The sequence below is a fragment of the Vombatus ursinus genome, unplaced genomic scaffold (genome assembly GCF_900497805.2).
Source record: "Vombatus ursinus unplaced genomic scaffold, bare-nosed wombat genome assembly UNPS02014802.1, whole genome shotgun sequence".
Taxonomy (NCBI): domain Eukaryota; kingdom Metazoa; phylum Chordata; class Mammalia; order Diprotodontia; family Vombatidae; genus Vombatus; species Vombatus ursinus.
Genome location: NW_020954580.1, coordinates 29,079,452 through 29,101,621, shown reverse-complemented (window position 1 = coordinate 29,101,621; position 22,170 = coordinate 29,079,452). Strand labels below are relative to the sequence as shown.

The window sequence follows — 22,170 nt, the reverse complement described above, 5'->3', positions numbered from 1 at the left end:
AGTGACTTGTGTATAGTAGGTAGTATATATTTGTTGAATTGAAGAAGCAGAGATTGTAGAACAATACCCGTGCCAGAACTCCCTTTGCCATGCATAGTCCACAATTCAAGACAAGCATGACCCAAACAAGTCTTTTTTATGGTATTAGATTAGCCATGTTTTGAAACTATACTGTGGAGCTGCTATTCATGAATTTTCAGCTACATGGATGCATTTGGACTCAGATTCTAATATAGGAATGCACTTTTCTCCAATTTCATTGTATGTCTCTGATTTACACAATCAGCAGTTTAAGAGACAGCCTGGTGTAGTGAAATTTGATTTGAAGTCAGAGCATCTGGGCTTAAATCCTCAGTGCTTTTGTGACCCTGGGTAAGTTATTTAATCAGTCCAGGTCTCAATTTCTTCATGTGTCAAATGAGGGAATTGACCTTATGGATCTCTAAGGAATTGACCTTACAGATCTCTTCCAGCTCTAAATTCCATGATGGATAATGATTTTTTTTTTAAAAGGATCAATGATTACATTTACCATATTTGAAAGCTCTTGCTTAAATTTTACCCTAAGAGTTAAAAAACTGTGTATATCTTTTGATCCAGCAATAACACTATTAGTTCTATTTCCCAAGGTGATCAGGGAAAAAGGAAAAGAACCAGTATGTTCTAAAATATTTATAGCAGCTCTCTTTGCTATCGCAATGAACTGGGAAGTGAGAGGATGCCCATCAAACGGGAAACGGCTGAATAAGTTGTGTTATGCGATTGTAATAAAATATTATTGTGCTATAAGAAACAACAAGCAGGTTGGTTTTAGAGAACCATGGAAAGATTTCCATGAGATAACACAGAGTGAAACCAGCAGAACCAAGAGAATGTTGTATAAAGTAGCAGCAATATTTTTGAAAAGTAACTATGAATGGCCAGATTATTTTGAGTAATGTGATCATTCAAATCAACTACAAAGGACTTATGAAGGAAAACACTATCTCCCTCCAGAGAAAGAACTGATATAATGGCCAAATTATTTTGAGTAATATGATCATTCAAATCAACAACAAAGGACTTATGAAGGAAAATGCTATCTCTCTCCAGAGAAAGAACTGATATACAGAAGTGAGTATTGTATTTTTCCATATCTCTCTCTCTCTCATATATACATACATATATATATATATATACACACACACACATATATACACACACATATATGTGTGTGTATGTGTGTGTGTATCTCTCTATATATAGATATACATATAGATAGATAGATAGATAGATAGATAGATAGATAGATAGATAGATAGATAGATAGATAAAATGTTGACCCTCTCTAACACGAGGTTGGAAGGGAGGGAGGGAGATAACTCAAAATTCAAAATGTAACCAAAAAATAAATAATTTTTAAAAAAAAAAGTTATTGCTCATCTAATAAAAAGTTGAGGTCCATCAAAATATAAATATTTTTTATCTTAGGAACCGGGTTCAACCTAGGTTATAACTAGTGTAATGGGTTAGACTGTATGAACACCATAGGAAATGGAAGAGATGAGAAGGAGGTGAGAACTCAGTCCTGGAGTCTCTTGAAAATGTAATGAACAATCATTTCTGGGTCTTAATTGCAAGCATTGTTAACTTCCAGATTCAGGGATGGGGAAAGAACAGCACTCAGTCATCAGAAATATGATATTATAGGTTTGGAAATTCATGGGACAACCATCATTAGCAATATTTTACCATCTATAAGAACCAAATCCAAGATATTCCATGTGATCTGGAAGAAAACATGCTCCTAAGTAATTCAGTTTCTATTCTTCTAGCCTGTTCTAAGAGAATAATTTAACTCTAAGGAGCTGCCTTCCATTTCTAACAATATCATGCAGCGTACACTATAATGTCTCCATATATTTGAATATCCACCTCTTCTATCTTGGCTTTCTCTTGACATGAATACCAATGTTACTTATTCATGTTTTTCAGCCAATTAGTATCTTACCCACAGTTAAGTGGCCTCTGTTGTTTTAACCCACATATCATCCATTTCAACAACCTCTCACAATGCTTTTGATCCCGAAAAGCCCAATCTAGCTATACTTAGCATTCCAATCAGTTTCCTGATTAAGCAAAATCCAAGCTACCGAAATAAATGTGTATCTTTGAAAATGAGTTTCCTTAATTACCTCATTGAAATTTAATGAAATATCCCAATTTGGAAGATTATTTTAACTTCCCAATAGCACACATCAATGACATAACTAAGGGAGAGTTTATGAAAGGAGACAAGTTTTCTGTTGTTCAAAGTTTCTCTCTCCCCAAAAGAATATCACCTTCCCTACCCCAAAAGAAAGATTTTTCTTTTAATATATTCTTCTGAGGTCTCCCTGGGCCATGGAGATTGGTTTCCTTTAGAGAAATCTTTGTATGATTTTCAGAACTTGTCATCAAGAGGGTATCTAGGAAAAATTTTCTGTCGTAGTGGTGAAAAACATCTTGACAGGCTCCAAGTATTACATAAACATATTCCCCTGTGTGAGCATGCTGTACCAGATGCTATTTAAATTCCTAATTAGGAAAAACACTGGCCTATCAAAAGCAAATATTCAACAAAATAAGAGAGAGAGGAAGAATTAAATATTCATCTGTAGGAAAGAAGAATTTCAAAAGAAGAGGTATAATACATTCAGTGAAATTTCATTTTAAAAATAGTTTGGGACCCAAGGTGCAGAAACAGACGTACATTTTTGGACATGGCAAATACATAGATTTGTTTTGCTTGACTATACTTATTTGTTACACGATTGTGCTTTTCCCTTTTTGTGGGGAAAAATGGAGATAGCAGTATTAATAGTGTTGCAAAAATAATAAAAATAAAAGAGGATTTTTGGAACATCTTATTCTTGGAGCAGCTATGTGCCTCAGTGGATAGAGTGCCAGGCCTCGAGCAAAGAAGACTCACGTTACTGAGTTCAAATCTGGCCTCAGACACTTAATAGCTGTGTAACCCCTAGGCAAGTCACTCAACCCTGTTTGCCTCCATTTCCTCTTCTGTGAAATCAGCTGGAGAAGGAAATGGCAAACCGTTCCAGTATCTTTGCCAAGAAAACCCCAAATGGGGTCATGAAGAGTTGGACATAACTGAAAACACAGAGGGGAACAGGGGAAAGTTCAGAAGGAAACAAACAAGTAGGACGCCTTCGAAAATAACATTGAATTTATTATATGCCCTGAAAAAGCAAGCTATACATAAAGATTTACTTTCACTCAATCTTTCTTTTCAATTTTACTTTCCACATGGAAATTCTCTTTTTTAGCATTTATTAAATTGAGAATTTAAAAAAAAATTCAAATAGTTTGAGGCTCTCACCATCCCATGTAATTCTCCTCCTGGGTGAGAATTTAGTTCCTAGAATCTCAAGTGTTGGAAGGGATGTCAGATACAATCTAGGGTAGACCAACCCACTCCTAAAGCAGTAATCCTCTCTAAAGCATTCTTGACACATGTCCGTCAGAACTCCACTTGAAAACCACTGATGTGCGACTCACTAGCACCCAGAGCGGACCAGTCTATCTTTAGACAGCTCTGTTGTAACGTTTTTCCTTATATAAAGCAAAACCTTCCTCAACAACTTGTATCTGCTGCTCCTGGTTCTGTTCTTCAGGCCATCCAGGCTAAATACTCCATTACCTTTAACCTGCAGATGCTCACACGGCATAATCCTAAAGCCCCTTGTTATGTAGGCTCTCCTCTTCTGGATACTGTCAAGCTAACTGGCATTTTTAGTAAAATGTGGTACCCAGAACTGAACTCGTCATTAAAGATGTAGTCTGGCCAGGGCAGAGTATCTTAGACACTATTCTGCTCTCAATAAAGCCTATGACCCCACAAATTAGCCACATTGCTGATTCCTCATGAATTTTCAACCCATTAACATTGCCCCTTTATTCCAACCCAGGTCCTTTTCAGAAAAGCTTCTGTCTACTAACAGTTTCCCCATCGTGGACTTGCAAAGTTGACTTTTTGAACCCTAAGCTTAAGGCCTTACAGTTATCCCAATAATGAATTTGGCTCACCATTCAAGGCTGATATCTTATTAGACCATAATTCCATAATCATTCAGCAGGTTAGCTATCTCTCCCAACTTTGTTTTATTTGAAGATTTGATAAGCATGCTTTCAATCACTGATAAAATATATTAAAGAGAGCATGCCAAAGGTAGGTCCCTGGGAGACCTCCCTCTAGGCTGAGAACAATCCATTAGTATCCTTTGGGTCTGGTTGTTTGACTGGTTCTGATTCTACCTAAATCTACTATCATCTAGGACATGTCTCTCCAACTAATATCTTGAGAATCCTTTTGTCAAGTGTCTTCTGATGCCCTGGCATACTCTGTCTAGAGCATTCCACTGAATTACCAATCTATTAATCTTGACAAGAAAGGAAATGGGGCTCTTCTCACTTGACATTCTTGAAACATGTTGGCTCTTAGCCTAGTGAGATAGTGTGGTACAGCAAAAAGCTCTCTGATTTAAAGGTTCAGTGACCCATAGTCATACACTTAGCAATTGCCAAGGCAAGATTTTTCCACCTGTATTTCCTATGAATTAGCCTCAATTTCAGTTTATAGTTTTCTGTGGAGTGGAGATCAAAATACCCTCAATGGAAGATGGTAAGTAAAGTGCTTTGCAAATCCTAAAGCATTATGTAAAATGCGAGTTATCAGTACTCACAAACCATCATTTAATAGTATGTTCTAGTATTTTCTTAAGGGTCAAGGTTAGGCTCACAAGGCTATCTTTTATAGAATCTTCCCTCTTCTCTTATTTAAAAATTAGTACATTTGCTCGTCTCCATTCCTACAGTATCTCCTATTCTCCATAATTTATCAAAGATCATTGACCACATGGCAATGCTACAGCCAAGTCCTTCCACTATCATGGATGGAATGTGACTGGGCTTGGCGAGGTTATTCCAGTGCTCTCTTATATAGGTCCTGATACCACTAACCATCTTTGTCCTTTTCTTTCCAGTCTAAAGATCTTTGTCCAGAAACAAAATGGAGGTGTAAGTAGCTCTGCCTTGTCTCTACTGATCTCGTCTCTATGTTTTCTGACCATCTATCTGCCCCTAAAATAAGATTCCAACCTTTATTTGATCTTGCTCTTGGTCCCTTCTTTCCTAACCCATAAGATTTATAAAAGTCCTTTTGTTGGGGTCTTCAGAACACACGGCCGATTGAGCTGATTCTAAGTGTCAGTATCCCTGACACTTCTTAAATACCACTCCTTGTATTCATTTCTGACAGCCTCATTGCGTCCATATTTCAGAAGGTATTTTCTTTCCTTTTTAATCCAAGATGGTTACTAAAGTTTCCTGTGCATTCATATCAGTCTCTTACAGGGACATTGGAAAGAATACACATTTGGACTTGTAGTCAAGATGACTGAGAATGTTTATTTTCATGAAGAGAAGACTTAGGGGGAAACTCCATAGCAGTTATTGGAATCCTGTTACATGGAGAACTTGTCTTACTTGGATCCCAATAATAGATCTAGGAACAATGGATGGAATTCGCAGAGAAGCAAATTTCTTTTCCATGCAAGTTAAAGTTTCCTAAAATTTGGGACTAGCCAGGAGGGGAAGGGGCTACCTCAGGATGTGGTTGAGTTCCCACTCACTTCAGATCTTCAAGCAAAGGCTGAATGACCACTTGTTGGGGGAGGGGATATCATAGAAGGAAGGCATTCTCAGTCAGATACGCAGGGCATCCCCAAAGTTTCAGATTAGGCTTAAAACTATACTAAGACTTTGGAAATACCCTTTATACCCTAGATGACATGTGAGGTCCAAACTCTTACATTCTGATGCAAATCCTGGCTCTAACATTTAATTGTGTGACCCTCAGCAGTAACAGTAACAATAATAATATAATAATGAAAATTACAATCATAATGTTGCTAAGTCGTTTTTCCGTTCACGCCTGACTCTTTGTGACCCCATTTGGGATTTGCTTGGCAGAGATATTGGAGCAGTTTGCCAGTTCCTTCTCCAGTTAATTTTACAGATGAAGAAAACAGAGACAAAGGGTTTAAATGACTTGCCTAGGGTTACACAAGTAGTAAGTGTCTGAGGCCAGATTTGAACTCAGAAAGATAAGTCTTCCTGACTCTAGGCCCAGCCCTCTATCCATTGTACTATTTAATAATAATAATAGCTAACAATTATATAGAGTCTACTGTGTGTTAGGCACTATAATGAGCACTTTACAAATACCATCAAATTTGATCCTCACAACAACCCTGCAAGGTAGGTGGTATTATTATCCTCATTTTACAAATGAGGAAACTGAGGCCAACAGAGGTTATAAGTACCTTGCCCAAGGTCACACACCCAGTAAGTGTCTAAATATAATAAATATGGCTAAAGCCATATTTGAACTCAGGTCTTCCTGACTCCAGGCCTCACACTCTATCCACTACAACATCTAGTTCTCCTAAGCAAGTTACTTAAACTTTCTGAGATTCAAACTCATCTGTAAAATAGGGATAATACTGCACTATTACCTCAGATATGATGTGAGAAAGTGTATTGTGAACCTTAAAATACCATGCTCAAGTGATCACTTGTGTTTGTAGCATTAGAATTTCATTCTTTTTCTTTTTTTTGATGAGGCAGTCGGGGTTAATTGACTTGCTCAGGGACACACAGCTAGTAAGTGTCAAGTGTCTGAGACTGGATTTGAACTTAGGTCTTCCTGACTCCAAGGCTAGAGCTTTATCCACTGTACCACCTAGATGTTCCTAGAATTTCATTCCTGAAAGCATCTCAATCTTAAGCTAATTTCCCTGTAAGAATTTTGGCCTTTCATCTTTTCAACCTGTTGGAATTTTTTTTCCTAAATCTAAGCCATACGTAAGTCTATGGTGATCTTTCATCTCCTCATCTAAAATGTTATGTTTACTGGCTCCCAAGTTCTAATCATTTCTACTTTACCAACCAATTCCTCTTTACTGATCTCAATCACATATAAGACACTGGCTTCCCTTTACTCTCTGAAAAATTAAATGATCATTTAGGGAGGCCAGAAAATTTAGTTGTTTCTATTTTTCCAGAAGAAAGAATTCGAGCAAATAATGAATTTCCACAGATATATGGATTGTTGAAATGCCCCATTATGTATTACTTGATCATGCCTCACTTCAGCTTGGTGATCAATTTCCCCCAAGTCATTATCCAATTTGAATCATTATCATTTTCTACAGTGATTTTCATGACATGTCCCATGCCCTTCTTCAAATCTCCAAGCGATCAGGACAGTGCCTGGCACAGAGTAAATACTCAATAAATGCTTAGTGACTTTACAGAAAAAGAGTGCCATGATCTTTCCAACCACCCAGGTTCATCCTCGGCATCATCCTCCAATCCTCAGTCTCACCTATCTCTTCCATGTGTCCTTTTCTCTCCAGGTACACAGCCTTCACCTCAGTTCAGGCCTTTATCTCCTCTCCCTTAACTCTTCAATTAGCCTCCTAATTGATCTCCCTACCTCAGGTTTCTCTGTGTTCCCATCCAGATTCCATACCACTGTCAGATTGATGTTCCTAAAGCATAAGTCTAACTAGGTCATTCCACTACGAAACAAAACTCCAGTAATTCCCTACTGTGCCTCTAGGATAAAAAATAAAATCCTCCATGTGGCATTTAAAGCCCTTCACAATCTGGCTCCAAACTAGCTTTCCAGCCATAGTACATATATATTATTCTCCTGCTACATTCGCTGTGTAGAAAAACCGTCCTCCTTATTCCTCATATACAGAACTCCATCTCTCACTCCTGGTCCTCTTCACCAGCTTTTCCCATGCCTGTTACGCACCCCCTACTCACCCTCTCTTTAGAATCCATGGTTTTCTTGAAGGCTCAGCACATATCTCTTGATACATGAAGACTTTCCTGATCCCTCCTCCCTAAATCACTGTGTGTGTACCTTTATATGTACATGTCTCCATAGCTAAACTATAAGTGAGTGCCCCCAGGGCAAGAATTGATTTCATCCTTGTCTTCTTATCCTAGCCCATAAAAATGCTCATTGGCTGAAGAAAAAAAAATAATTATCCTATCACAGTACACATTCATGGTAAGAAGAAATTATAGCAATTGTTTACACAGACAAACAATGAAGACAGATCACAAGTGGGTTTAAATTACAAGGGGCTAGGAAGGGTGAAGGGGCAGCTAGGTAGCACAATGGATAGTGTGTAAGGCCTCTAGTGAGGAAGACTCATCTTCCTGAGTTCAAATCCAGCCTCAGACACTAGCTGTGTGACCCTGGGCAAGTCATTTCACCTTGTTTGTCTCAGTTTTCTCCTCTGTAAAATGAGCTGGAGAAGAAAATGGCAAACCACTCTAGTATCTTTGCCAAGAAAACCACAAATGGAGTCATGAAGACTTGGAAAGAACTGAAAAACGACTCAACAACAACAAAAGAATGCATGAAGATTTGGCAAAAGTTTATAACTATAAGTTTGCTTGCTACTTTAAATATTTTTTGACAGTGAAGATATAAATCTCAAACAGGCAGGTCATTCAACTGTGATGAACCATCTCTAGAAGTTTGTATACTCTTTTTTTAGGATATGGTCAACACTAGAATTGATACCCTTCTCAAGGATGATTTTTAGATTAAAAAGAAAACAACCCGGTTACAATCATTGTTCATCTTTACAGAACCATTTAAAATTTACATACTGCTTTTTTCCAAATAACTGTGGGAAAGTATTACCAATTTCATTTCCATAAAGGAAAATCACAGTTGGAACACTTAGGTTCCTTGTCCATTGTCATTCTGCCTCTCAATAAATATAATACATATGAAACTATAAGATGAATTTTTATTTGAACATTTTAATGGCCTCAAATTGATCCATGTCATATCTCTACCCTTAAGGAGCATACAAAGTGAGAGAGATACTCCTAAACACCCTCCACAGCATCATTTTGAACATGGTGCAATGGAAGCAGGACGAGATTTGGCATTGAAGACTATGGGTTTATTCCCTGCCTCCCTCCGTTACTGTGTGGCCTTGAACCACATTTAACCACCCTGAACCTCAGTTTCTTCATCAGTAGAGGGAGATGATTGGATCAGAGGGCCCCTAAGGTCCCTTCCAACTCTAAATCTTTGATGTCATGATAGAGGCAGCATTCTGGCATTCTACCAACATCCTGGGGAAGGGTTTAAGGGGGGAAAATAGCAGCTGATACTTAATATAGTACTTACTGCAAAAGAGATCACAGAAACATAAATCCAGAACTGGGAGGTACTTCAAGTCCAACCCTCTCATTTACAGATGAGGAGACAAAGGCATTTATTAACCCAAGGTCACACAGATGTGACAGATGGTAAGCATCAATCATAGCTGGGATTTCAACCTAAGTTCTCTGGCTCTAAACCCACATGTTATACCATACCTAGATACTTCCAACATGATTTAAGCCTCCATGTTACTCCTCCCTTGAACTTTTTTGATGAGACAATTTTAGAACAGATTTCCATTTCATTAAACAATTTTATTTTGCATGTCTTTTTTCCCTACTCATTCTCAAAGTGCATCTTTGTTTTGATGATGTGGCCAGTTGTACCCCCTTTTTAAAAAAATCTCACCTCTAAATACAACTGGACTTGTGACCCTTCATTTATTCCCTCTGAGTTCCATTTATCTCTGCTACAATGATATGCCCTCTAATTCTGGTGTCTGTCTCAATCTATACACGATAAAACCGCTTGAAGGAAATGGGGCTTAACAAATAAAAATCAAGCTAACAGATTTTCTTCTCTAGAAGCAATAATACATTTTTGAGTCTATCCTTCTTAGAGGCAGTTAAATGGAACAGTGGACAGATAGAAGGCTACACCTGGAGTCAGGAAGACTGAGTTCAAATCCAATTACACATACACACTTACTAGCTATATCACCTTGGTTAAGTCACTTAACCTCAGTTTCCTGTATCTGTCTAATGGGGATAATAATAAGTTATAGGGTGACTGTGAAAATTAAGTGATTCAGCATATGAAAAGTGCTTTGTAAATCTTAAAGCACTATATAAATATTAGTTAGTATTATCCTTTTTTTATCTTCTTCTTCAGTTCTTCCTACCCACTCTCCCTCTCCACCAACCGCCGCCCTCAGGAAAAAAAAAATCAACTTTCTGAAATCCATTTTGGAGGAACAATGATCAACCTCTCTCAATGTATTTATTATTTTCCACAAATCAACTTTAGTTATACAGGAAAGTGTCAACTAATATTTCTTTGTTTAATCCTTTCCTCCTCCTTTAAAAATCACAAATTAGAAGCAGAAAGTGACCCATTTCTGCAACTAACATTTTACTGGCAGACTGGCAGTTCTAAAGCTTTCCTATTTATTCTGAATAGACAGAGTAAAAGATGTACAAATAAACTACATCTAAAAAAATAAGACTTCTGAATGCAGGCTGCTAAGACATTTCCTTTCCAAATTGGGTAGCCTGGGACTTCAGTTTCCATGTGTAACATGGTATAGGGTAAGTTTACCCTTGAATTTTTAGGATTATAAGTTTCTACAGTCATACCACAGGACTTTCTATTACAGTCTTTTAATCCTTCTAGAATTAAAATTAAAAACAAGAGCCCCAGACTGAACAAAGCATCCATGGGCTGATTCCCAGATATAGCCAGTGCCTTTACTGTCAGCCTGCTCCCTTTGATTTTTTTTTTCCTACTTTAATGTTGTTTCAGATTCAAATACATTCTGAATAGATGCAATTAACCTTAACAATGCATATAACCTTACAGAACTCTAAAGACTTTGCTGTAAGTAATCTCACTGTGTAATTGAACTAAGTTTTTCCCCCTTCTCAATTCTGCTAGGCCTCAACTGATTATTATAGATATTAAGCATTTTCAAGCTTTCATCATCCCGTTGATTTATTGTTTTACTGTTTCAGCTGTCACTGACTTCTCAAAAACAAAATGCCCACTTATTTTCTTTGATATTGTATTTGAACTGAAATGATTGCTCCTGGAGTCTTCGCAGAGCACAATTGTAAGCCCTACTATGAAAACGAAATGTCGGGAAATGTTGAAACTTCACTCCAAATAGGAAAGATACTCTCCCCCTCTCCCAATTTGAGGTTTGTTGATTTAATAGGATATAATAGAAAGCTGATTGATAATGCTCCCCTCCCAGAACTCTGTCCATCAGTCCCTTTGGCTATTAAGGCTATTCAGAACTAAAGATAATAAGAAGGCACCAAGCAGCCTGTCCATCATTTTCCTAAGTGGATTCTCAACAATAGAACGTTGGCCATATTGTTCTAGAAAAATAATTTGAGAAATACGTCTCCTTTTCAATTAAGTCATATAAATACATGTCACATACAATATGAATAGGTGTTCTGAGACATGTCAATACCAGTAATATTTTCTTCTTTCAAGATCATCTATTTCATTACACTGTAGGATTTCTACTTTCTCTCTACTTACAAAAATCAGTGAGCCCCCTCAGCTAGTTTTAGTCTCTGAAGGATATGGCTTAGGATTCACAGACTTAAGCTGGAAAGAAACTTAAAGGTCACTTAGTCCATTTCTGTCACTTTTTCAGAAAAGAAAGCTGAGTCTCAGAAAAGTTAAGTGACTTACACAAGGTAGACCCACAATTTGGTAGTGATTCCTTCCAATTCCAAATCCAGCCCTTTTCCAGTTTACCTGCAGCCCCTAAGAAGCACAATATTAACTAATCTATTTCACCAAGTAGCCCTACTCATTTACCCTCATCTCATAAGTTATCTTTATCAATGTTCCCATGTAAAGAATAAAGCAGGTAAAGAGTCTTGCATCATTCATATGATAACAACAACAATAATAATAGCAGCTAGCATTTACACAGCATTTCAAGATTTACAAAACATTTACGATGTCATCTTGTTTTATCATCCCACTAACCCTGGGATTACGTCCATTTTACAGATAATGAAACCGAACAAAAAAAAAAAAAACAAAAACAAACAAAAACAAACACATTTAAGTGACTTGCTCAGGATCACACAGCTAATAAGTGTCCAAGGCAGGATTCAGGAGGTCCCGATTCCAAGTCTAGAACTCTATGAACTATACCACCTAGCTGATTTCATAGTAATCAGTACTCTGAGCTCTTTTAACTCACTGAATCACACAATTTAGTTGTTAAATGTAATCAATCCTTCAGAAAGGAGGTCTAAGTTGTTTTTTTTTTTTTTCTTGAGATGAAACAAGAGTCAGCTAACAAACTGGGGTTTCCCCAATCACTCATGCACTCTAGGAATACCTCCTCCCCCACACAAAAAGAAAAAACACAATCTCTATTCTTTCAGGACATTGAGATGCTACTTCACAGAGCTGACAAGTACCTCAGAAGGATCCCATTTACCTCATCTACCAGCAGACACATAACTAGTCCACTCATACCATTCAGTACCTGTAAACAAGGTAAGTCAGGAATAAATTTTTTAAAAATGCCTTTTCCTCCTATTTATTAGCAGACACCTCACTACTCAATTGCATTTAAGAGGTTCCAAGATTTAAACCAGGAAATCAGTTATAAAGCTTAATAACCAGGCTATCATTTGGGACACATTCTACCCCCAGAGCATAGAGTGTGTTCCCAGTATGAATTTTTCCTGAAGTACCTTTGTCACATATTAGGGACTGGTAATCTTTTGTAAATGCTGAACCACGTCTTCATTTATTCACTTCTGTGAGGGCACAGGAGAAGCGGTCGAGCAGCAAAGAAGTTGCCATGGTCACCTTCCCCTCACCCAATAGACGTTGCCATGGGATGCCAGGATCTTTTAAGCCAAGAGGCAAAATACTCCAGCGTCCAAGCTATGATTGGGAATACCCTGGAGCAGTCTTGGATCTGAATAGACATTTTTTTGTAAGAAAATGTTAATGCTTATATTTTCTTCCCTGAATGTGTAAATGTGAAATTATTGATATGAAGTTTATAAATATGTGTATCTAAAATGATGGTGAATATTCAGTTTTTAAAATAGGCTTAATTTCTCATATGTGGCCACAAGATTTCCCATATTCAGTAATGCCTCTCACATAACTAGCGTTTATGGGTTCTACAAATATATCTCAAGGTCAAAATTCTTAAATTAGATTGTGGTGAAATTAGATTGAGTAATATTCGCCTATGGGTAGATACTCCCCTCAGATTTTAGATCTTTGGGTACTCATAGGTTGAAAATAAATTGTTGAAAGGGAAAGTGACAGCTTGGATTTTGTCCTTCAGTTTATAGGCAATGTGCTTCTCTGGAAACCCTGGGTGACTCCAAATCAGATAGTCTGCCATCTTTGTCAGTACTGTTATCTTTCAAGCCTGATCATAGAAAAGAAGACTAACTTGAACCTTTCTAGAAGATGGTAGAGTAGAAATGAATGACCCAAGCTCTATTATATCCCTTCAAAAACTGTAGCAACTGTGTCAAAAATAAAAGGACCAAGAACAAAAACATATTCACAAGGAAAATAATCATGCAGAAAAAGGAAAAAGACAGAAGTAACTCGTCAAAAAAGCCTGAAATAGAAACATAATATATACAGTAGTAAAAATTACAACACAGACAAGAAAGGGGGTGCAGAGGAAATTTCAAAAGCAAAACTGGACCAAAAGACTTATTGGCAGATGGTCCAATAAGATCAATGAGAGAAATTAAGAAGTAGTATCTATTAAATTATAACTTTGGATATTAATGGTTGATTTTATCTACAAATAAAAAGGTTACAAAAGGTATAGTGGTAAGACCTAATAATATTTTGCTTAAAGGAAATAAGGTTAAGAAAGGAAGATATTTATAGGGCTAAAATGAGAAGTTGAGAGAAAAAGTATGCTTTGCTTGACTCCAGAAAATTAGGAGGTGGAATCATGATTCTAGATAAGGTTAATGTCAAAATTGACTTTGACTAAACTATGAAGGGAGATGATTCAATTCAACAAAAAGCATTTAAGTACCTACTACATGCTGGGACAAGGGTCGGGAACCTGTGGCCTCAGCTGTCCTGTGAAGTTTGGATCCAGTCAAAGGGCCACACTTGAGGACCTAGAGGGCCATATGTGGCCTTGAGGCTGAAGGTTCCCGACCTGCAGCAGCTAGATCCTCTCTTATGTTCCTGGAAACACAAAGACCAAAATAAAAGTTGCTACCCCAGTATTCTTTTGGGGAGAAAAAAAACACCTACATAGAAAATTAAATACCAAATCTGAAAAAAGTACTTTTTAAGGAGAGGTCAGTAAATCAAGATAGGCTTTCTATAGGAGGTGGAACACGATTTGAGCTTTCAAGAAAGTTGGGGGGGGGGGGGACTAAGTGGCAAAGTGGATAAAGCACCAGTCCTGGAGTCAGGAGGGTATGAGTTCAGATCCAGCTTCAGACACTTACTAGATGTGTGACCCTGGACAAGTCACTTAATCCCTATTGCCTCAAAAAAAAATTAAGAAAGTTAGGATTTCTATGACGTAGAAGTAGAAAGAGAGTACATACCAGGTAGGAGGTACAGCTTGAATAAAAGCACACAGAGGAGGAATGGAAGATCATATAGCATGCAAGCTAGCCTGTCTGGAATCTAGAAAGCAATAAGCCTGAAAAGGTAACTTGGAGACTGACCTGGAATGTGGCTTTTTTAAGTGAAAAAGAAATTTCAAGAGGAAACTCCTTGGGTTCCTTGAACAAACAAGCAGCAGAGCCATAACTGTGTTTTCCCAGTTTTAGTTTGGCAACTTTGTGGAGGATGGATTGGTGTCTGGGAGACCAATTAGTAGGCTATGGTAGTAGTTAAGACAAGAGGTGATAAACATCTGAACTAGGGTAGTAGCTATATAAGTGAAAAAAAGAGTACCGAGATGGAATATTGTATGGAAAGAGACGTGACAAAATCTGGCAGCTGAAGAACAAGAGTGAGGTGTTGAGGATGAGGTCAAGGTTGTGAACCTGGCTAACTGGAAGGATTGTGGTTTTCTAGTCCATGGAATGGAGAAGTTAGAGAAGGGAGAAGGTTTGGGAGGGGGAAAAATAATGAGTTCAGCTTAGGATCTGCTGAGTTTGAGATGCCAATGGGATATCTTGCTGGAGATGCTCACTATACAGTCAAGGTGGGCCTGGAGTTCATGATTATAGAAAAAAAAATAATACAGGAATAATCCCAATGTAAACTTTTCAAAAATAAAGCTCGCACTCTACAAAATTTTCTGAGACAAATATAGTTCTGATCCCCAACCAAGGACGGAAAAGGCAAGATTGCTGGCTGAGGGTTAGAAGATCTAGGTTTGCATCTCGGCCTACCTGTTTATGATCTGTTAAGTGACCTAGACTAGTCACTTGGATTTTCTAGATCTGAGACTCCTCATATATGAGATGAGTGTCAGACTATACTTCCGAGGTTCCTTCTAGGTCTAAATTTATACTCCTATGGCAAAGAAAGAGCTGTAGGCCAATAATGATTATCCATGTTGATAATATACTGGCAAATAAAACAGCAATAGGTTGAAAAGTTGCAAATGGGAAAACTAGAAATGCAAGAGTAGTTGGAAAAGAGCTACAATCTTAAAATTCATATTAGCTATAAAAAAGTCACACATGCATATAAACAGATGCAAAAAAGGATGATTAAAAAAACAGTAATTTGTGTTATTAAAAAACAAAGAATGGGAAGGAGTCTTCCTTAACATAATAAAAATAATTTATTTAAATGCAAAAGCCAGCATTATGAGTTCCTTGCACTTTGAACAATTTTAGTAAGCATGGATAAATGTAGATTTCTAGAATGTAAAAAGCACTGATACAAATTCATCAGAGCTATTTTCCAATTGATAAGTGATCAAAGGAGTAAGATTAGAATTGCAGCTTTGCCCTGGCCACGTTTTCCCCTACATTTGTATCCTTTCTAGTTTCACTTCTTCTTTTTTTCTTTTTGGCTAGGCAATGGAGTTAAGTGACTTGCCCACAGTCACACAGCTAGTGTTATGTGTCTGAGGCTGGATTTGAACTCAGGTCCTCCTGAGTCCATGGCCAGTGCTCTATCCACTGCACCACCTATCCTTTCTAAATGGACATGTGATGTAAATCTTTTCATATAGCCAACTAGATAGCACAGGGGAGGGAGTCAGGAAGATCCAAATTTGAATTCACTATCACACTTGCTGTGTAACCCTGGGGTAATCACATAACCTCTATCTGCCTCAGTTTCACCTCCCAAAGTTGCTGGCAAATCTTAAAGCACACTCTAAATTCTAGCCAGTATTACTATTCACCTATGTCCCTTGGTGACGTGCCTTCTAAGTATGTTTCCTGGTTACATGTGTTCTCTACAAATGTACCCTTTCTCAATGGTGGTATGTTAACCTGTGAGGAAATTTGTCCCACCTGTGTGAAGTCTTGTCACTTTATTTGCTATGGCATTTCTCGTGTAAATTAATTGCTTATCTGGCTGACAGGTAAAAGTAAATACCAGGGGGAGGAATGGGTGCTAACTCAAAGTGTCTTGAACTTAGGATATCTTTTGTGGGGGTCCACCAGCTGCAGCAAACAAAGATAATACTTCCCAAATCAATTCTAGGTTTGATTATACAGATCAAAAGTCAATGGCATATTCCATAGAACTAAAAAAAAATTCATATAAAATGACAAAAGATCAAGAACATCAAGGGAAATTAAGAAAAAGATGGAAAGAGAAATATTGCATAGTGGTTTAGTGTTTGCTAAACCTAGAATTATAACACTCATTCCAAAATAATTATTGTACAGGCTAGATAACACCCTGACAAAATAACGGAAACAAATCAAAATAGGTAGCAAATGGATCAACAATCTAGATATTATTAATATGCATATATAACAAAATGAATAATTTATTATCTTGTACAATGGTGAAGAGGGGATAAATTTTCCCCAAATCATAGTTTTAAGAATTTATCTTTTGACCAGAAGAAATTTTAGGAGATAAAAATAGCACAACAAAAAACAATGCTTCCAGAATATGGAAAGAAATTTGAAAAGTGGATTCTATTTGTCAAATAAAAGTCTGACATATAAAGAATATAAGAAGGGGCAGCTAAGTGGTGCAGTGGATAGAGCACCGGCCCTGGATTCAGGAGGACCCCAGTTCAAATCCAACCTCAGACACATAACACTTACTAGCTGTGTGACCCCGGGCAAGTCACTTAACCCCATTGTCTAACAAAAAAAAAAAAAAAAGAAGAAGAAGAAGAAAGAAAGAATATAAGAAACTGACACAAATTTCAGAATAAGAGCAATTATCTAATGGATAATTGGATAATAGATAAGCAATTCTTGATTAAATAGGCAACTCCTGAAAGGTGAAAAACCATCATGTAAAAAAGATTTAATAATCAGAAAAATAGATCTTAAAAACAATCGAGATTCCACCTGACCCAAATCCAACTGACAAAGATGATTTTAATAAGCAAGCATTTATTAAGTGCTATGTGCCAGGTGCTGGGGATTCAGAGACAAGTGAGAAGTTCCTGCCCTCAAGGAGCTTATATTCTATTGGGCATGACATATAACGCACATTTGTTGTTGTTGTTGTCAAGTCATTTTTCAGTCATGTCTGAATCTTCGTGACACCATTTTGGGTTTTCTTGGCAAAGATACTGGAATGGTTTGCCATTTCCTTCTCCAGCTCATTTTACAGATGAGGAAAACTGAGGCCATAGGATTAAGTGACTTGTACAGGGTCACACAGTTAATAAGTGTCTGTGGCCAGATTTGAACTCAGGAAGATAAATCCCTGACTCCAGGCCCAGCACTCCATCCACTCCACCACCTAGAAGCTGGAACATATACATTCTATGAGAGAAAAACACCATTCTCTGCTTGTTTGGTATGAGTCTGTCAGAGACAAATTTATTAAGTTCTTTAAAAAAGTTTACAATCAGAAGTCAGATAAATTATACTGATTAGAACATAACAAACAAGATACAAAGTCAATGAGTTCTTCCTCAGGGAAGAAAATAGCTCAGCTCAGTCAGAGGAGTGAAAGTCCCCAATCTCACCCAAGGGGAAATTCCCTCAAGTCTCTAGTGGGATAAACTGTGAATAAATTCATTATGGAGGTACTGGTTTCTCTACATGCCAACCTCTTCCCAGAGTCTCTCTCTCCCCCCAGGGAACCTGGAATTATCACATCCTCACTTGAAGCTGAAAGCTAGAAGCTGTGACTAAATTCTGTGGATGGGAATGAGAAAAAAGAACCAAAAAACAGTTTCTTCTACTAACCAAAAATCTGTCAGAACTTACATTTTTATAGCAACCACGAACAAAAGGCCACATTCCACAGAGTAGTAAAGAACAAAGTGCAATTGTAGGGTTTGACTGGTAAAGCATGGTCAGGTTCTTCTCTGTAGGACTTTAAGATGGGGACAAACCACCGCCTACCTCTTCTCTAGGTGTCCCAAGAGAACAATAATGAAGCTACAACATGTCAGACTTGATCTATTCACAACTGCACAGCAGACCAGGCAATGAGGCATGTGTTGACACAAGTTGTTGACCTTGAACCCTCTAATCGGCCAATCTCACTCTGTACTTACTAATGGTAGTCAGAATGAGTGACTTAGGGTTGACATGACACATACCTTCTGGTACTTGAAGATTAGGATCGGAAGAGGGGATGGAGCTGAAAGGATGGAGTATCCACAAACATTGGCTGTTTGGGGTTGATGGGCCCTTGGGTACAGGTGAGCCTGTCTTATCAGAGCAGTACAATTTACACCATGGGGAAATGGCATCAATCCTCCCTTCACACAGTTGGGAGTAGGCTTTAAATGGCAATAGCATGGGATTGTACCCTTCTCTGCTTTCCAAAAGGTGGCTGTAATTAAAGACCCTTGCAAAGAGCTCTGTTGTCACTTCCCCCTCCCATCAGAAACTTCTAGACACTTGAAAGCTGAAGACAGGTTGCTAAGAAACACATACGACCTGGTGGCCAGTAAACAGTCCTTTTGATTTCATCCTGTGCTTTTTGAAGAAATTCACACATACCCGAACTTTGAAAATTATCCAGTTTAGGATTCCCTTTGAAGGGTGATCTGGGTAATTTCAAATAGGGATTGCTACATTTCTCTTGTCCTCGGGATAATAGAAGTCATGCAACAGTAAGACCTCATTAATTTTCAGTAACTCACAAATCTAGAATCCTCAGCACTTATTCCTAACAGGTCGCAGGCCCGTAGCTGAATATTCATTATATATATGCATATTACATGTAATTTTTCTTCTAAAAAAAGCTCTTAGCCTTTCATTCAAGAACACCTAATAAGTATTAGCAGTTAAATCTGCCCAGGTTTTTGCTTTTGATTAAATTGCATGTCACCTCACTCAAAAGCACTCATTTATCCCCTAGAGGAAATAGGGACAGGACTGTGATTTCAGCGGCATAGGAAACTCCCTACTAAGGAAACTCCCTGTACTCATACAGGTAAATGCCTGTTCTGCACTTTATAACACCTGCTCTCACCCTACAGTGTGAGAGAATTGCTTAGAGCACGGGTAAATTAAGTGACTTCCCCAAAGTCACATAGCCAATATGTGTCAGGAAGGACTTGAACCCAAGAGGCTAGCTCTCTATCCACCACTCCACACCACTGCCTCTAATATAAGGACAGAAAAATCAAGATTGAGCAAAACAGAATCTTAAAATAATTGTCCAGTTTTCTCTATCCTGTTGGACCACACTGTTTTATTACTACTAAGAAATAAACTAGTTATGAAACCTCTCCTTGAACACCTCTAAGTTCAGGAAACCCCAAAACTCATTCTGATTGTTGGCAGGTCCTTCTTTCTACTCAGATAAAGACTGATTGATTCCCATTCATTTCTATGGGTTGGTCTTGCTTTTGTTTTCTGGGGCCAAGCAAAAAAAGGTAAATTCTTCCCTACCAGTCCTCTAAGCATTTGAAAGCGAATTACTTAGCTGTTTAGCTGGGTTGTAAAAGATTTCTGGAGGAAGGCGTTAACTAGGTGCAAGGCAATACAGCTCAGAATCCACTCCCAGAAAGGGGACAGTAAGATAAATACCAAGGAGAGATATGGGCAGGAGTTATAAGAAATTTGAGGAAGGGATTACTTTCACCCGATTTTGTGGTTTTAGACCCTCATATGTATTTCTTTCTTCTCTCCCTAACCCACACCCTTCAATCTGTCCCTAGGGGTCAAACTCATAAAGTGCCTACTATGTACAAAGTACTTTGAGATATTGCTAAAAAAAAAAAAAGTTTCACTGTATTTACTCGGTCAGGTTAGGTTTCAGCTTTGGCACATCGCCTCTATTTACACAGAAAATCCTTTATAGACATGCTACCCACCTACAGCCCTTGTCTTTCACTGGTGGCTGGCTGTTCACCTGAGGTGCAGTTCAGTGACTTTTTAAAGAACTGAGTTAGGGAGAAGAGATGCTCCCTCAATTGAAAAGGGGAGGGGGGCAAATAGAGTGTTCTATGAAGTTTTGTGATCCAGCAGGCTCTTAAAGCAAGAGCTGTCTGGAATCTCAGAGGCCATCTAGTTCAACTCCCTTATTTACGAAGGGGAAACTGAGGACCAAGGAGGTTAAGTGACTTGCAATGAACTTGTAATTTGTTTGGATTCACACCGGTGTTTTAAAAAGACTAAACTTCCCAGACGTGGCCAACTGCCTATGAGGGTAAAACCTAAGCAGGCAGAGAGGAGGTACCGCCTCCAGCGTATGCGGCTCACTTAGGACTTACTGCTCTTGGGTCGGGTGTCCAGCTCCGGAGCTCTCCAGCGACGGCTCTTCCTGGGAAGCACCAGGACCCAGCCTCCGGCCTTGCGGCAAGCCCAGCTCCGGCCGCCTCCCAGCTGTGTCCCAAGCAGCAGGAGAGGAGAAAGCAGGCTGGGAGAAAGGAACCCTGGTTCGGCTGTGCATGGTCAGTGGGTCTCGGGGGAGGGCAGGGGCGCAGCGCTCCAGCCCGCAGTTCGTGCAGCCGTCGGGGAACAGGGCTCCAAGGCAGCTGGCGGCTGGCTCTTGAGGGAAAAACGAAAGCGGCCAGGAAAAACCCACTCCTAAGTTTCGATTTCTCCACTCCCGGCACACACCCCAAAGGCTTATTCAGCACTTCTGATTTCCTTCCTCACTCCCTAGCAGAGGCGCTGCCCCCAGCCCCCGGACTCTGTGCCCTCACCAGGCAACAGCGTCCTCGGGCTCTCTCGTTCTAGGTGTCAACCTACCGGAGCTTCTGTTGAGGGCTGCCTGTGGTAACAAGCTAACTAACCTGGAACAAGATCAATTCCACCTGCGTTAAGTGGCCTTGCTCTCAAGGCCTTCTCTAAAAAGGGCCTCACCACAGAGATCAGTTTCTCAAATGGTCATTGTTACTGTCAATGCCATTCACCTGTAGAGTCAGTTAAAAATCCACATTGGCTGACAGCCTCACCCCCACCCTGGGGCACACCGTGGTCATTAATGGTAAGAAGTAGAAAGAGGATTAATTGGGGGTGAGAAGGGGAGGGGAAGAGGGAGAGGGTTGGTTAGCTGGTTAGTTGGTCAGTTAATTCGACGGCCCAGCCCTAATTTTAGTTCCGGCTGAACCACAGGCCACAGAAAAGATTAAACCTTTAAGAGAAAGGATCCTAGACCCTTAATCACAATCATTTAAATCCTGCCTTATCTTTTATCCTTTGCTTTTTTAAAGTGTCTGCTCATTTCATGGGGCTCTTTTTTTGGAAAAAAGCAGAAGAAAATTATATTTAAAAAAAAAGAGACCCAGCTGGCAAAGAAATCCCCTCAATGAGGTTAGGGATACTGCTGTTTCATTTTCAAGGACTCACAATCCTTAAAGTTTTCTTTGTTTTCTGATTTCATTTTGGGGTTTTCATTCTATATAGAGCTCTAGACTTGAAGGCAGGAAACCAAGAGTCTTATTTGTCTCAGAACTAAAATCACTTAACCTCATCGGCCTCAGTTCCTCAACTCAAAAATGGGGATAATAATTGTGCCTTAGTCTCTAGGTTGTGGTGAGGATAAAGTATGATAATATATGTAAAGTGCCTAGCAGATTTTAAAGTGCTATACAAATGTTAGCTTATTATTATCTGCTAATAACCCTGTACTAGTTGCTTTTCTTT

At 38.7% G+C, this 22,170-nt stretch overlaps 1 protein-coding gene across 1 annotated transcript in view; it reads right to left on the bottom strand.

Moving 5' to 3' along the window:
• EPSTI1 (epithelial stromal interaction 1) overlaps positions 1–21,092 on the bottom strand; it is a 107,918-nt gene extending 86,826 nt beyond the window's left edge. The window contains exon 1 of the mRNA XM_027873865.1: positions 20,793–21,092. Coding sequence (XP_027729666.1) covers positions 20,793–20,971 — 179 coding nt within the window. The 5' untranslated portion in view covers positions 20,972–21,092. The remainder of the gene's footprint in view (positions 1–20,792) is intronic.
• Positions 21,093–22,170: the final 1,078 nt, after the last annotated feature.